The following is an 18054-nucleotide window of genomic DNA, read 5'->3' as shown; positions in this document are numbered from 1 at the left end:
CAGTTTGGGTGCAAAGATCCTGAGAAATCAGTACCCAGATCAACCACCTCTGGCCGTAATAACTGCCTTGATACGCCTGGGCATTGAGTCAAACAGAGCTTGGATGGCGTGTACAGGTACAGCTCCCCATGCAGCTTCAACGCGATACCACAGTTCATCAAGAGTAGTGACTGGCGTATAGTGACGAGCCAGTTGCTCGACCACCATTGACCAGACGTTTTCAATTGGTGAGACATCTGGAGAATGTGCTGGCCAGGGCAGCAATCGAACATTTTCTGTATGCAGAAAGGCCCTACAGGACCTGCAACATGCGGTCGTGCATTATCCTGCCACGGGTCGTAACACATCTGAAATGTAACGTCCACTGTTCAAAGTGCCGCCAGTGCGAACAAGAGGTGATCGACTCGTGTAACCAATGGCACCCCATACCATCACGTCGGGTGATACGCCAGTATGGCGATGACAAATACACACTTCCAATGTGCGTTCACCGCGATGTCGCCACACACGGATGCGACCATCATGATGCTGTAAACAGAACCTGGATTCATCCGAAACAATGACGTTTTGCCATTCTTGCACCCAGGTGCGTCGTTGAGTACATCACCGCAGGCGCTCCTCTCTGTGATGCAGCATGAAGGGTAACCGCAGCCATGGTCTCCGAGCTGATAGTCCATGCTGCTGCAAACGTCGTCGAACTGTTCGTGCAGATGGTTGTTGTCTTGCAAAGGCCGAATCTGTTGACTCAGGGATGGAGACGTGGCTGCACGATCCGTTACAGCCATGCGGATAAGATGCCTGTCATCTCGACTGCTAGTGATACGAGGCCGTTGGGATGCAGCGCGGCGTTCCGTATTACACTCCTGAACCCACTGATTCCATATTCTGCCAACAGTCATTGGATCTCGACCAACGCGAGCAGCAATGTCGCGATATGATAAACCGCAATCGCGATAGGCTACAATTCGATCTTTATCAAAGTCGGAAACGTTATGGTACGCATTTCTGCTTCTTAGACGAGGCATCACAACAACGTTTCACCAGGCAACGCCGGTCAACTGCTGTTTGTGTATGAGAAATCGGTTGGAAACTTTCGTCATGTCAGCATGTTGTAGGTGTCGCCACCGGCGCCGATCTCGTGTGAATGCTCTGAAAAACTAATCATTTGAATATCACAGAATGTTCTTCCTGTCGGTTAAATTTCGCGTCTGTAGCACGTCATCTTCGTGGTGTAGCAATTTTAAAGGCCAGTAGTGTAACTTACGCTAAGGAAAACACAAACACGCACCCATGCCCGAGGGAGGACTCGAACCTCCGAAGGGGGGAGCCGCGCTAACCGTGGCAAAGCGCCCCTGACAGCGCGGCTACTCCACGCGGCTGTGTATTATGCATATAAACTGAAGTGGTAGGTGAAAATTTGTACCAAGGCCGGGAATCGAACCCGGTCCTCCTGCTTACTAGGCAGTGAGAATTTGGATCGAGGAAGGAGGCGTGCCAAAGCGATCCTTGCAGTTGTACGAACTGCTGCGGCAAGGTGGCTTAGTGGCTGGCGCACCTGTCCAGCAAGTAGGAGAACTGAGTTCAATTCCTGGCCTTGGAACAAATTTTCACCAGCGGCTTCAGTCTGTATACGGTGCTACTACGTTGGTGGAGATACGGAGCACAGAGGGGAGAGTCTCATAGCACGCCTTACGACTGCACCCGGCAGGCAGAGTACATCAACTCACCTTGATGACGCTCTCCAGCACCCTGAGATCGGTGAGGTCTGCGAGGCTGGCGGGGCGCAGATAGTCGTCGCCCTCACCAAAGACGGCCCTCAGCTCCTGGTGGACCGCATCCTGCCACTTTGGCTGTAGCGACAGCACCGCCAGCACGAAGCTGACGGTCACGGACGTGGCCTCGCTGCCGGCCACGATCACGTTCATGATCTGCAAGGTAATTAGGTGAGCGTTCATGCACTGCTTCTTCTGGAGGCCCATACAAGCGCATACAAGCAGCTGAAAGCTGCCCACGCTCAAGAAAAGAAGATCATTATTCTAAAATAAATCGGTTGTTCAAGATTTACTTGCGATATGGGAGTGAACATTGATCAGACAGAACATTATAACCACCGAACTACACTACTGGCCATTAGTATTGCTACACCACGAAGATGACGTGCTACAGACGCGAGATTTAACCAACAGGAAGAAGATGCTGTGGTATGCAAAGGATTAGCTTTTGAGAGCATTCACACAAAGCTGGCGCCGGTGACGACACCTACAACGTGCTGACATGAGGAAAGTTTCCAACCGATTTCTCATACACAAACAGCAGTTGACCGGCTTTGCCAGGTGAAACGTTGTTGTGATGCCTCGTGTGAGGAGGAGAAATGCGTAGCATCACGTTTCCGACTTTGATAAAGGTCGGATTATAGCCTATCGCGATTCCGGTTTATCGTATCGCGACATTGCTGCTCGCGATGGTCGAGATCCAATGACTGTTAGCAGAATATGGAATCGGTGGCTTCAGGAGGGTAATACGGAACGCCGTGCTAGATCCCAACGGCCTAGTATCACTAGCAGTCGAGATGACAGGCATCTTATCCTCATGGCTGTAACGGATCGTGCAGCCACGTCTCGATCCCTGACTCAACAGATGGGGACGATTGCAAGACAACAGCCATCTGCACGAACAGTTCGACGACGTTTGCAGCAGCATGGACTATCAGCTCGGAGACCATGGCTGCCGTTAACCTTGTCGCTGCACTACAGAGAGGAGCGCCTGCGATGGTGTACTCAACGACGAACCTGGGTGCACGAATGGCAAAACGTCATTTTGTCGGATGAATCCAGGTTCTGTTTACAGCATCATGATGGTCGCATCCGTGTGTGGCGACATCGCGGCGAACGCACATTGGAAGCGTGTATTCGTCATCGCCATACTGGCGTATCACCCGACGTGATGGTATGGGGTGCCATTGGTTACACGTCTCGGTCGCCTCTTCTACATCTACATCTACATCTATACTCCGCGAGCCACCTTACGGTGTGTGGCGGAGGGTACTTATTGTACCACTATCTGATCCCCCCTTCCCTGTTCCATTCACGAATTGTGCGTGGGAAGAACGACTGCTTGTAAGTCTCCGTATTTGCTCTAATTTCTCGGATCTTTTCGTTGTGATCATTACGCGAGATATATGTGGGCGGTAGTAATATGTTGCCCATCTCTTCCCGGAATGTGCTCTCTCGTAATTTCGATAATAAACCTCTCCGTATTGCGTAACGCCTTTCTTGAAGTGTCCGCCACTGGAGCTTGTTCAGCATCTCCGTAACGCTCTCGTGCTAACTAAATGTCCCCATGACGAATCGCGCTGCTTTTCGCTGGATCATGTCTATCTCTTCTATTAATCCAACCTGGTAAGGGTCCCATACTGATGAGCAATACTCAAGAATCGGACGAACAAGCGTTTTGTAAGCTACTTCTTTCGTCGATGAGTCACATTTTCTTAGAATTCTTCCTATGAATCTCAACCTGGCGCCTGCTTTTCCCACTATTTGTTTTATGTGATCATTCCACTTCAGATCGCTCCGGATAGTAACTCCTAAGTATTTTACGGTCGTTACCGCTTCCAATGATTTACCACCTATGGCATAATCGTACTGGAATGGATTTCTGCCCCTATGTATGCGCATTATATTACATTTATCTACGTTTAGGGAAAGCTGCCAGCTGTCGCACCATGCATTAATCCTCTGCAGGTCCTCCTGGAGTACGTACGAGTCTTCTGATGTTGCTACTTTCTTGTAGACAACCGTGTCATCTGCAAATAGCCTCACGGAGCTACCGATGTTGTCAACTAAGTCATTTATGTATATTGTAAACAATAAAGGTCCTATCACGCTTCCCTGCGGTACTCCCGAAATTATCTCTACATCTGCAGATTTTGAACCGTTAAGAATGACATGTTGTGTTCTTTCTTCTAGGAAATCCTGAATCCAATCACAAACCTGGTCCGATATTCCGTAAGCTCGTATTTTTTTCACTAAACGTAAGTGCGGAACCGTATCAAATGCCTTCCTGAAGTCCAGGAATACGGCATCAATCTGCTCGCCAGTGTCTACGGCACTGTGAATTTCTTGGGCAAATAGGACGAGCTGAGTTTCACATGATCTCTGTTTGCGGAATCCATGTTGGTTATGATGAAGGAGATTTGTATTATCTAAGAACGTCATAATACGAGAACACAAAACATGTTCCATTATTCTACAACAGATTGACGTAAGCGAAATAGGCCTATAATTATTCGCATCTGATTTATGACCCTTCTTGAAAATGGGAACGACCTGCGCTTTCTTCCAGTCGCTAGGTACTTTACGTTTTTCCAGCGATCTACGATAAATTGCTGATAGAAAGGGGGCAAGTTCTTTAGCATAATCACTGTAGAATCTTAAGGGTATCTCGTCTGGTCCGGATGCTTTTCCGCTACTAAGTGATAGCAGTTGTTTTTCAATTCCGATATCGTTTATTTCAATATTTTCCATTTTGGCGTCCGTGCGACGGCTGAAGTCAGGGACCGTGTTACGATTTTCCGCAGTGAAACAGTTTCGGAACACTGAATTCAGTATTTCTGCCTTTCTTCGGTCGTCCTCTGTTTCGGTGCCATCGTGGTCAACGAATGACTGAATAGGGGATTTAGATCCGCTTACCGATTTTACATATGACCAAAACTTTTTAGGGTTCTTGTTTAGATTGTTTGCCAATGTTTTATGTTCGAATTCGTTGAATGCTTCTCTCATTGCTCTCTTTACGCTCTTTTTCGCTTCGTTCAGCTTTTCCTTATCAGCTATGATTCGACTACTCTTAAACCTATGATGAAGCTTTCTTTGTTTCCGTAGTACCTTTCGTACATGATTGTTATACCACGGTGGATCTTTCCCCTCGCTTTGGACCTTAGTCGGTACGAACTTATCTAAGGCGTACCGGACGATGTTTCTGAATTTTTTCCATTTTTGTTCCACATCCTCTTCCTCAAAAATGAACGTTTGATGGTGGTCACTCAGATATTCTGCGATTTGTGCCCTATCACTCTTGTTAAGCAAATATATTTTCCTTCCTTTCTTGGCATTTCTTATTACACTTGTAGTCATTGATGCAACCACTGACTTATGATCACTGATACCCTCTTCTACATTCACGGAGTCGAAAAGTTCCGGTCTATTTGTTGCTATGAGGTCTAAAACGTTAGCTTCACGAGTTGGTTCTCTAACTATCTGCTCGAAGTAATTCTCGGACAAGGCAGTCAGGATAATGTCACAAGAGTCTCTGTCCCTGGCTCCAGTTCTGATTGTGTGACTATCCCATTCTATACCTGGTAGATTGAAGTCTCCCCCTACTACAATAGTATGATCACGAAACTTCTTCACGACGTTCTGCAGGTTCTCTCTGAGGCGCTCAACTACTACGGTTGCTGATGCAGGTGGTCTATAGAAGCATCCGACTATCATATCTGACCCACCTTTGGTACTTAACTTAACCCAGATTATTTCACATTCGCATTCGCTAATAACTTCACTGGATATTATTGAATTCTTTACTGCTATAAATACTCCTCCACCATTGGCGTTTATCCTATCCTTGCGGTATATATTCCATTCTGTGTCTAGGATTTCGTTACTGTTCACTTCCGGTTTTAACCAACTTTCCGTTCCTAATACTATATGCGCACTATTTCCTTCAATAAGAGATACTAATTCAGGAACCTTGCCCTGGATACTCCTGCAGTTTACCAATATTACGTTAACTTTTCCTGTTTTTGGTCTCTGAGGACGGACGTTCTTTATCAACGATGGTAATGTCCTCTCTGGTAAGCCGTCAGGTATTTTATCGTTTCGCCCAAGGGGGGGGGTCCCTCTAACCTAAAAAACCCCCGTGTGCACGCCACACGTACTCTGCTACCCTAGTAGCTGCTTCCGGTGTGTAGTGCACGCCTGACCTGTCTAGGGGGGCCCTACAGTTCTCCACCCAATAACGGAGGTCGATGAATTTGCAACCATTATAGTCGCAGAGTCGTCTGAGCCTCTGGTTTAGACCCTCCACACGGCTCCAAACCAGAGGACCGCGATCGACTCTGGGCACTATGCTGCAGATATTAAGCTCAGCTTGCACTCCGCGTGCGATGCTGGTTGTCTTCACCAAATCAGCCAGCCGCCGGAAGGAACCAAGGATGGCCTCAGAACCCAAGCGGCAGGCGTCATTCGTTCCGACATGTGCTACTATCTGCAGCCGGTCACACCCAGTGCGTTCAATAGCTGCCGGAAGGGTCTCCTCCACATTACGGACGAGACCCCCCGGCAAGCACACCGAGTGCACACTGGCATTCTTCCCCGACCTACCCGCTATTTTCCTGAGGGGCTCCATAACCCGCCTAACGTTGGAGCTCCCTATAACTAATAGGCCCGCCCTCTGTGACTGTCGGGACCTTGCCGGAGAATCGGCCACTGGCCCAACAGGCGAGGCATCCTGTGGTGGCTCGGAAACGATGTCATCACCACTAGGAAGCACCCCGTACCTGTTGGAAAGGGGTAAGGCAGCTGCCACGCGGCCAGATCCCACCTTCGCCTTTCGGCCACGCACGCGCGAGCCCACCACTGTCCGCCATTCACCCTGGAGTGATGGCTGACCGGTAAGATGCTCACTGCCGGAAGACGCAGCGACATCAGGGGTTCCATGCGATTCCAAGGCCACCGAAGTAGGCATAGGTCTCACCACAGTTGCCCCAACGCCACTACGAGCCGACGCCTGCGCCTCGAGCTCGATGAGCACTTTGAACTTGACGGCACTTTGAATAGTGGACGTTACATTTCAGATGTGTTACGACCCGTGGCTCTGCCCTTCATTCGATCCTTGCGAAAGCCCACATTTCAGCAGGATAATGCACGACCGCATGTTGCAGGTCCTGTACGGTCCTTTCTGGACACAGAAAATGTTCGACTGCTGCCCTGGCCGGCACATTCTCGAGATCTCTCACCAATTGAAAACGACTGGTCAATGGTGGTCGAGCAACTGGCTCGTCACAATACGCCAGTCACTACTCTTGATGAAGTGTGGTATCGTGTTGAAGGTGCATGGGCAGCTGTACCTGTACACGTCATCCGATCTCTGTTTGATTCAATACCCAGGCGCATCAAGGCCGTTATTCCGGCCAGAGGTGGTTATTCTGGGTTCTGATTTCGCAGGATCTTTGCACCCAAATTTCGTGAAAATATAATCACATGTCAGTTCAAGTATAACATATGTGTCCAATGAATACCCGTTTATCATCTGCATTTCTTCTTGGTGTAGCAATTTTAATGGCCAGTAGTGTACTATCGATATAGACCCATCCCGGCGATTGCAGCGTCGCCTAGCAGGTGATGACTGCTCTTCAGCCACACGCATGATGCATGTAGTATCAGTGAGCGTGCTGTCCGTGTGAAGAATGGGGAAGGCCCACGACCTACCTGAGTTTCACGGAGAGCAGATTGTGATGGCCCAGAGGCTCTGCACGAGCGTTTCCGAAACTAGACCTGCGGGGTGTTCAAGGAATGCTGTGGTGAGTGTCTTCAACACATGGCGAAACCAAGAAGGAACCACTTCCAGACTTTGTGGGTTTGGGCGGGCAACCCTCATTACGGATGTCGGACGTCGTGGGCTGGGCAGACTGGTAAAAGAGGACAGGCGGCAAACTGTGGCGGATCTGGCATCAGACGCTAATGATGGGCAGTTTGCAACTGTGTCTGAATACACAGTGCACCGAAAACGTCTAACTATGGCCTTGTACATTCGACAACCCTTCATGTCATCGACAACTCCGACTGAAATGGGCAATGGACGACGATGAAGAGGCAGTGCCTTTCATGTTGCTGGTAGGAGGACGAGAATCCGTCGTCTTCCAGGGAAACAGCACCTTGAGACCTGTACTGCAGGACGAGGCAAGCTAACGGAGGACCCTGTACAGTCTGGGGAACATCCGCGTGGGCAGGTATGGATCTAGTGGAGCTCGTGGAAACACCATGACCGCCAAGAATTATCGTATTCTAGTTGCACATCACGTACACTCCTTCTTAGCAATCCCATACCACCGCTCACTTGACGAAAGGTCTGTTCCTAAGGACTGAAAAGTAGCATATGTCACACCATTATTCAAGGAGGAGGAGGAGGGAGGAGATTAGTGTTTAACGTTCCGTCGACAACGAGGTCATTAGAGACGGAGCGCAAGCTCGGGTTAGGGAAGGATGGGGAAGGAAATCGGCCGTGCCCTTTCAAAGGAACCATCCCGGCATTTGCCTGAAGCGATTTAGGGAAATCACGGAAAACCTAAATCAGGATGGCCGGAGACGGGATTGAACCGTCGTCCTCCCGAACGCGAGGCCAGTGTGCTAATCACTGCGCCACCTCGCTCGGTCATTATTCAAGAAAGGAAATAGGAGTAACCCATTGAATTACAGACCCATATCACTGACCTCAATTTGCAGTGGGATTTTGGAGCATATACTGTTCTCGAACATTATGAGTCACCTTGAAGAAAATGACTTATTGATACATAACCAACACGGATTCAGAAAAATCGTTCTTGTGCAACACAGCTAGCTCTTTATTCCCATGAAGTAATGAGTGCTGTCGACAAGGGATCTCAGATCGATTCCATATTCCTAGATTTCCAGAAGGCTTTTGATATCGTTCCTCACAAGCGACTATTAATCAAATTGCGTGCATATGGAGTATCGTCTCAGTTGTGTGACTGGATTCGTGATTTCCTCTCAGAGAAGCCCCAGTTCGTAGTTTATTTATTCTCGAATCAGAAACATACAAATTTACAGTTGCCATACACATCAATAAATATATACACACGAATTGTATTTATATTACATGTGCCCAGTACTTTGCAACCTCCAAGGCGCTTGGAGTGGCTTGCAGGAGATCAATCTTCGTGCAGGACGTAGGGCACAAAAGGCACTGGAGCATGTGGCTTGTGGTTTGTCCTTGTCCACAATCACAGGACGTATCTTCTGTTATGAAGCCTCATCTCTTCAGGTTGTCTCTGGATCGTCCAACTCCTGATCGTAATCTGTTTAAAGATTTCCACACCAGCCAGCTCTCGTTGTGTCCACGTGGTAGTTCTTCAGCTTCTGGCGCCTGCAGGTGAGTCGTCGACTTCTTCGATAACTCCGGCCTTGCCTTCTCTGGTGAAATGGTGAGCTTCTCGGATGTTCTCAGGAAGCTCTTTCGCGATCTCAGCCGTTGCTGTGGTGGATTATGTCCGTGCAGTGGATGGGCACTGTCCTGTTCCACTTTCAGTCTCTCCTTGTTGGCAGCCACTGTTCTGCGTATCCATGGTGGCGCTATTCCAGCCAGGCAGTAGAGCTTATCAGTTGGGCTAGGTCTTAAGCAACCTGTGATCAACCTGCAGGTTTCGTTGAGAGCAATGTCTACTTGTCTGGCATGAGATAACCTGTACTAGACTGGAGAAGCATATTCAGCAGTAGAAAAGCACAGTGCCATTGCAGAACAGCGAATAGTCAGTGGATGTGATCCCCACTGTGTCCCCGCTAGTTTGCGAATTAGGTTGTTTCGAGCGGAGATTTTCATTTTGGTGTTGTTGCTGTGAGTTTTGAATGTCAGAGTTCTGTCGAGAGTGACTCCCAAGTATTTAGGTGCGTGATGATGCTGGAGTTGGATGCAGTTCGTAGTGATATACGGTAAATCATCGAGTGGAACAGAAGTGATATCTGGCGTTCCGCTGTTCCCGATTAATGTAAATGATCTAGGTGATAATCTGAGCAGCCCCCTTCGATTTTTCTGTACGGTGCGAAAAGTGGCAATTGGCACTAAACAAAGAAAAGTGCGAGGTCATCCACATGGGTACTAAAAGAAATCCGATAAATTTTGGGTAATCGATAAATCGCACAAATCTATGGGCTGTCAATTCGACTAAATGCCTAGGAATTACAATTACGAGCAACTTAAATTGGAAAGACCACATAGATAACATTCTGGGGAAGGTGGAACAAAAATTGCGCTTTGTTGGCAGAACACTTAGAAGATGCGACAAACCCACTAAAGAGACACTCTACATTACACTTGTACGTCCTCTGCTGGGGTATTGCTGCGCGGTATGGGATCCTTACCAGGTAGGACTGACGGAGGACATCGAAAAAGTGCAAATAAGGGCAGCTCGTTTCGTGTTATCGCGCAATAGGGGTGAGAGTGTCACTGATATGATACGCTAGTTGGGGTGGCAGTCACTGAAACAAAGGCGGTTTTCTTTGCTGCTAGATCTATTTACGAAATTTCAATCACCAACTTTCTCTTCCGAATGCGAAAATACTTTGTTGAAACCCACCTACGTGGGGAGAAATGATCATCATAATGAAATAAGAGAAATCAGAGCTCGAACTGAAAGATTTAGGTGTTCCTTTTTCCCACGCACCGTTCGAGAATGGAATAGTAGAGAAGTAGTATGAAAATGGTTCGATGAACACTCTGCCAGGCACTTAAGTGTGAATTGCAGAGTAACCATGTACATGTAGATGTAGATGATGATCACGTTTCCCAATGTCAATGGCATTTTTCAACAGGATAATGCGCCACGTTGCAAGGAATGCGATGGAATGCTCCGAGAAATTCAGCGGCGTGTTGCAATTGATATGCTGGTCCGCAGCTTACCAGATCTGAACCCGATCGAACACTTCTGGGATGTGATTGAACATGGGTGTCAGAGCTCATCGCCCCCATCCCCGGAATTTACGGGAATCAGGTGACGTGTGTGTGCAGGTGTGGTGCCAACTCCCTCCAGCAACCTACCAAGGCCTCGTTGCTTCCATGACACTACGCGTCGCTGCTTTTATCCGCACCAAAAATGGACGTACTGGCTATTAGGTTGGTAGCCATAATATTCTGACTGATAAGTATAGTACAACGTTCGTTCAACCGATAATGTCTCAAATTTTCTTTTCAGGCATGAATATACAGGGTGCTTTAGCTGCCTGCTGGTTTTATGCAACCTCCAATGCCTTCAAATATCACGCGCAGGACTGTCATATTCTCACACTCGCTACGTGAAAACTACAAGGGCATTCCGAAAAGCAAAGATACAATGGCTCGCAGTCCTTAAATAGAACATTTATTTAGAAAACGTCAGTTACATCTTATTAAGTGGATTATTTGTTATTTTTCGACATAATCACCCCCGGTATCCAAACATTTGTTAAGTTGGTGCACAAGCTTTTGTATCGCACAGTCGTAGAAGGCTGCCGCCTGTTGTTGGAACCACATTTCAACTTCATCTTTGATCTCTTCATCGTCGTGGAATGATTTTCCACCAAGATGTGACTTCAGGCAACGGAAGACATGGAAGTCGGTGGGCGCAAGGTCCGGACTGTATGGCGGATGGTCCAATACGTCCCATTTGAATTGTTTGAACAGTGCTTTGGTTGCGAGCACTGCGTGAGGCCGAGCATTGTCATGAAGCAAGCGGACTCCACTTGTCAGCATTCCCCTGCGTTTGTTTTGAATTTCCCTTCGAAGACGTTTCAAAGTCTGGCAATATGCAGCAGCATTAATTGTCGTTTCAGGAGGCATAAATTCCAACAGAAGAATGCCTTATCTGTCCCAAAACACAGAAGCTATGATTTTCTTTGCTGAAATCGACGTTTTGCATTTCTTGGCTTTTGGTGAATTGGAATGGCGCCATTGCATTGATTGTTGCTTGGATTCAGGTGTATGGTGATAAACCCACGTCTCGTCACCTGTCACAATGTGATCAAGGAACTCATCACCTGCTTCAGCATAGCGTGTGAGGAAGTCGAGTGCAAAGCTCATCCTTATCTTTTTGTGTTCTTCCGTTAACAGTTTTGGAACCCAGCGCGCACACAATTTCCTGTACCCTAACTTGACAGTCACAACGTCGTAAAGAGTTGTCATTGACACGTCCAGTATGATCTGATGCAATTCATTCAATGTGAGACGTCTATTCTCACGAATTGCTTCCTCCGTTCTCCGAAGAAGGGCATCAAAGATCACAGATGGCTGATCTGTTCTTTCTTCGTCATCAACATCGGTCCTACCTTCAGAGAAATGACGACATCATTTCGTTACATTTTGTCGATTCATAATATTCCCATAAACAGAAACAATTTCTTTGTGAATATCCGCTGGTCGCTGACCTTTTGCATGAAGAAAACATATGACAGAGCGCACTTTGCATTTGACGGGATTCTGAATCGGCGCAGCAATTTAAACACGACCTACTCCAACCAGAAGTAACGTTCAACTGCCGAACGACCGCGAGGATAAAGCTAACGGTTCAAGGTTTACACCGGTGTTGCCAACTTGCTCGCCAAAACTCTTCTGTTCCGCTGGCGTACGGTGTATCTTTACTTTATGAAATACCCTCGTATTAGTCCCACAAGAAAAATGGACAGGACCTGTTTGTAACAAATATAATCTAGTTAAATTTTGTACTGGGATATGTTTTTGTTACAGTTATTAAAAAACGTTCAAAAGTTACCTTCAAACCGCCTTTTCTTGAATAACTCTAAAACAAAGACCCCCAGAGAAAACGTATCCCAGTAAAAATTTAAGTGCATTAAAATTCTAACAAAAATATCTTGTTCAATTTTTTCTGTAGAACAAACAGTTTGCGTGTAGCGATCGCGAGAATACGAAAACCTCGAGCGTGATTTTTGAAGGCGTTGCAGGTTGCATAAAACCCTTAGGTAAGGTCAGCTGAATCATCCTATATACAGGGTAAACCGGGAATCCATCAACGAACATTCAGAGGTGGCGGTATCGACCAAAACAAGGAAAATTCTAGTAAGCATGGGCTCTAAAATCCATACCTAAAAACTTTGAGCATTTGTTCATCATCGATGCTGTGGAGATCTATTCTACTGCGAGCTCCTTGATGTTCATATTTTAGGAGGATGTAGTATTGACCAAAACATGAAAAAAGTGTAGTAAACATGGGCTCTAAAACGCGTACCTTGAGAGCTACAAGCAGTTGTTCAATAGAAGATCGGTTCTAGGCGCCTCAGTCCGGAACCGCGATGCTGCTACAGTCGCAGGTTCGAATCCTGCCTCGGGCATGGATGTGTGTGATGTCCTTAGGTTAGTTAGGTTTAAGTAGTTCTAAGTCTAGGGGACTGAGGACCTCAGATGTTAAGTCACATAGTGCTTAGAGCCATTTGAACCATTTATTTGATAGAAGATACACGACTGGCCATTAAAATTGCTACACCAAGAAGAAATGCAGATGATAAACGGTTTTTCATTGGACAAATATACTAGAACTGACATCTGATTACATTTTCACACAATTTGGGTGCATAGATCCTGAGAAATCAGTACCCAGAACAACCACCTCTGGCCGTAATAACGGCCTTCATACGCCTGGGCATTGAGTCAAACAGAGCTTGGATGGCGTGTACAGGTACAGCTCCCCATGCAGCTTCAACACGATACCACAGTTCATCAAGAGTAGTGACTGGCATATTGTGACGAGCCAGTTGCTCGACCATCATTGACCAGACGTTTTCAATTGGTGAGACATCTGGAGAATGTGCTGGCCAGGGCAGCAATCGAACATTTTCTGTATGCAGAAAGGCCCTACAGGACCTGCAACATGCGGTCGTGCATTATCCTGCCACGGGTCGTAACATATCTGAAACTTAACGTCCACTGTTGAAAGTGCCGTCAATGCGAACAAGAGGTGACCGAGACGTGTAACCAATGGCACCCCATACCGTCACGCCGGGTGATACGCCAGTATGGCGATGACGAACACACACTTCCAATGTGCGTTCACTGCGATGTCGCCACACATGGATGCGACCATCATGATGCTGTAAACAGAACCTGGATTCATCCGAAAAAATGACGTTTTGCCATTCTTGCACCCAGGTGCGTCGTTGAGTACATCATCGCAGGCGCTCCTCTCTGTGATGCAGCGTCAAGGGTAACCGCAGCCATGGTCTCCGAGCTGATAGTCCATGCTGCTGCAAACGTCGTCGAACTGTTCGTGCAGATGGTTGTTGTCTTGCAAACGTCCCCATCAGTTGACTGAGGGATCGAGGCGTGGCTGCACGATCCGTTACAGCCATGCGGATAAGATGCCTGTCATCTCGACTGCAAGTGATACGGGGCCGTTGGGATCCAGCACGGCGTTCCGTATTACCCTCCTGAACCCACCGACTGCATATTCTGCTAACAGTCATTGGATCTCGACCAATGCGAGCAGCAATGTAGCGATACGGTAAACCGCAATCGCGATAGGCTACAATCCGACCTTTATCCGAGTCGGACACGTGATGGTGCACATTTCTCCTCCTTACACGAGGCATCACAACAACGTTTCACCAGGCAACGCCGGTCAACTACTGTTTGTGTATATGTTCATGTCAGCACGTCGTAGGTGTCGCCACCGGCGCCAACCTTGTGCGAATGTTCTGAAAAGCAAGTCATTTGCATATCACAGCATGTTCTTCCTGTCGGTTAAATTTCGCTTCTGTAGCACATCTTCTTGGTGTAGCAATTTTAATGGCCAGTAGTGTATCTTTCACAGTAGCGACGATGAACTAGTGGTGATATCTCATAGGAATGCACTTTGGAGCCCATGTTTACTGGACATTTCATTCTTGTTTTGGTCCATAGTGCACCTCTCAAAAAGTGGCTAGCAGAGAGCTGTGAGTAGAAGATCTGTGCCTCATAGTAGCGAAGATGAACATGTGCTCATAGCTCTGAAGGTATGCATTGTTGATCTATTTGTTTGCTGCTCATTTTTTATTGTTTTCGTCTATAATACTACCTCTGGAATTTGGTTGGGTGAGTTCCAGTTCACCACGTATATACGAGAGCTATTTTTAAGGTCTTATCCGCCGTGAAATAGAAACGAAAATGAAAGACTAAAATATGTTCTTTACAATATTTAGCTTCATCTTCTACGTGGTTCTCTAGATAGTTTCCACTCAAAATTAGACATTTTTCGTAGCTTCGTAGTAAGTTTCCAATACTCTCCTCATAGTAGGCAGCCACTTGTATTGTCTACCAGTTCTCTATGATGGCCTGCAGCTCGTTCTCTGTGTACAAATTCTGCCCTTGAAGCCAGCAGTGCGTGTGAACAAAGAGATGAAAACCAGGAGAAGCCAAGTCTGAGCTCTATGATGGGAGATCACACATTTCCCATCGAAAACACTGCACGAGAGCCTTCGATGCAGTTGCTTTCAGCAGCCGAGCCTTGTTATGAAGAACGACAATGCCTGTTCTGAATTGGCTTCGCAGAGGATTTTCTACAGTCGGCTGATCCACTTTTGGCTTCCTCCACTGATGGCCTGCATCATCCTGGACCATAGCCACACGTTGCAGTCACACATGACAGTTACGTTGTGCAGGCTGCATGAAATCAGGCGAAAGCGATCAGCATGTACGACGCGCTTGAAGGGAGACTCTATTGCTCTAGGCACCTTTAGGTACTCACTGTACGCTCAGAACTGAAAATAGTAATGTGACGCGAAAGCCAGGCACACCAGACACACTACGCAACCCTTTTCTTTGTACTTCAGATTAGATCTTTCTTGTACATGTGCGTGAAGTTTTGAACAATTCTGACAGGAGGCAGAACTGTAGTGAACCATGAATAAGGCATCTGCTGAAGACCTTACAAGCAAATTACTGTATTTGTGCAGTTTATGGTAACGATGCAGTCCATAAGAGCACTAATGGGTGATGAGAGAGTTAAAGCGTCAAGAAATGCAAGAAACTGACCTCAGTGACTGGCCACGTTTGGAACGTCGTGTCACAGCCACTGCTGTCGACGCCGTGCGTCATACGAACGCCAGTATTCTTACAGACGGGCTGAATACAGTTCGACAATCGGCTCTGCTGCTTTCAGTGGCCGCGCGGGATTAGCCGAGCGGTCTAGGGCGCTGCAATCATGGGCTGTCCAACTGTTCCCGGTGGAGGTTCGAGTCCTCCCTCGGGCATGGTTGTGTGTGTTTGTCCTTAGGATAATTTAGGTTAAGTAGTGTGTAAGCTTAGGGACTGATGACCTTAGCAGTTACGTCCCATATAATTTCACACACATTTGAACATTTTTTTCTTTTTTGCTTTCAGTGAGGATTAGAAGTGTGTGCTCAGTGCCGGAGAATCATGGATATTCGGTGTCATCAAGACGAATTCCACGAATCCTCGCAACAGATCACGTGATTCAAAGAGAAAACCGTTGGAGCAGTTTGAGGCCAATGGGGAGGAGTTTCTTCCATGGATGGTTACAGGTTACCAGAGTGAACTGGAAATATAAAGGCAGTGACACCACTGGCAATCACCAGAAAAGAATAGACTGCAGGCAGCACTGTCTGCTGGTAAAGTCGTACTGACAGTCTTTTGGAACAGTAATGATGTCATTCTAGAGCATGTGTTGCCAAAAAAAGCAAACCACTAATACAGCAGCATATTAGAAGAAGCTGAACAAACTTAAGAACTGGCCCCGATGTGTCTGGTCTCAAGAAGAGCAAACTATCTCGGAGGGTTCTTCTAATGAGGCACGCACGTAGGACTACTGGAAGGCAGCCTGCAGGCCGGCAACAACCAGTTACAATGTTAAGCTGAGTTTCTACACAACCTTAGTGCGTCCTTGAACCCAACCTCACGCACCAACAGAAGAGATAGGCAAGGAATAGACAGGATTCAATATTCGTCGTTGTTGTTGTTGTTGTGGTCTTCAGTTCTGAGACTGGTTTGATGCAGCTCTCCATGCTACTCTATCCTGTGCAAGCTTCTTCATCTCCCAGTACGTACTGCAACCTACATCCTTCTTAATCTGCTTAGTTTATTTATCTCTTGCTCTCCTTCTACGACTTTTACCCTCCACGCTGTCCTCGAATACTAAATTGGTGACCCTTTATGCCTCATAATGTGTCCTACCAACCGATCCCTTCTTCTAGTCAAGTTGTGCCACAAACTCCTCTTCTCCCCAATTCTATCCAGTACCTCCTCATTAGTTATGTGATCTACCCATCTAATCTTCAGCATTCTTCTGTAGCACCACATTTCGAAAGCTTCTATTCTCATCTTGTCCATGCTATTTATCGTCCATGTTTCACTTCCATACATGGCTACACTCCATACAAATACTTTCAGAAACGACTTCCTGACATTTAAATCTATACTCGATGTTAACAAATTTCTCTTCTTCAGAAACGCTTTCCTTGCCATTGCCAGTCTACATTTTATATCCTCTCTACTTCGACCATCATCAGTTATTTTGCTCCCCAAATAGAAAAACTCCTTTACTACGTAAGTGTCTCATTTCCTAATCTAATTCCCTCAGCATCACCCGACTTAATTCGACTACATTCCATTATCCTCGTTTTGCTTTTGTTGATGTTCATCTTATATCCTCCTTTCAAGACACTGTCCATTCCGTTCAACTGCTCTTCCAACTCTTTTGCTGTCTCTGACAGAATTACAATGTCATCGGCGAACCTTGAAGTTTTTGTTTCTTCTCCATGGATTTTAATACCTACTCCGAATTTTTCTTTTGTTTCTTTTACTGCTTGCTCAATATACAGATTGAATAACATCGGGGAGAGGCTACAACCCTGTCTCACTCCCTTTCCAACCACTGCTTCCCTTTCATGTCCCTCCGTTATCACGGTTAAACTGCCGGATAAGTTCTTAGCTTATGAACACCCTCACAGAAAGCAATCTATGTTGAATACAATAATTTGCGGTTGATATTGCAGCAGTATCATTTATGAACTATCTTGTAGTTGTGGAAGAAATTTTGATAGCTTCTTCTTTCCTAAACATGCGTCTTCAGTTTGAGAACTTTTGTGGTTGCATTTTGTGGATATTCTTGAATTCTGTGTGTTTAGTGATTCACATTTACATTGTACTGTACTACAATGTGAGTAACGTCATGTTCAGGAAATTGTTACTTAGTTGTTTATTCATTTACACATAATTTACGAAATGATATCAGACATGGCATAGTGCTTGCAAAAGGAAACCATTTTTATAAAATTATATAATCTACGC

The 18054-nt window shown here is 46.5% G+C and overlaps 1 protein-coding gene across 1 annotated transcript in view; it reads right to left on the bottom strand.

The window, feature by feature from the left end:
* LOC124550958 (cytochrome P450 4C1-like) overlaps positions 1-18054 on the bottom strand; it is an 87470-nt gene that overhangs the window by 9794 nt on the left and 59622 nt on the right. Inside the window, exon 6 of the mRNA XM_047125773.1 lies at positions 1728-1928. Within this exon, the coding sequence (XP_046981729.1) occupies positions 1728-1928 (201 nt within the window). The remainder of the gene's footprint in view (positions 1-1727; positions 1929-18054) is intronic.

The sequence above is a fragment of the Schistocerca americana genome, chromosome 9, assembly GCF_021461395.2.
Source record: "Schistocerca americana isolate TAMUIC-IGC-003095 chromosome 9, iqSchAmer2.1, whole genome shotgun sequence".
Classification (NCBI taxonomy): Eukaryota; Metazoa; Arthropoda; class Insecta; order Orthoptera; family Acrididae; genus Schistocerca; species Schistocerca americana.
Note: the sequence above shows the minus strand (reverse complement) of the source record. Positions and strands in the feature narration are given on the sequence as shown.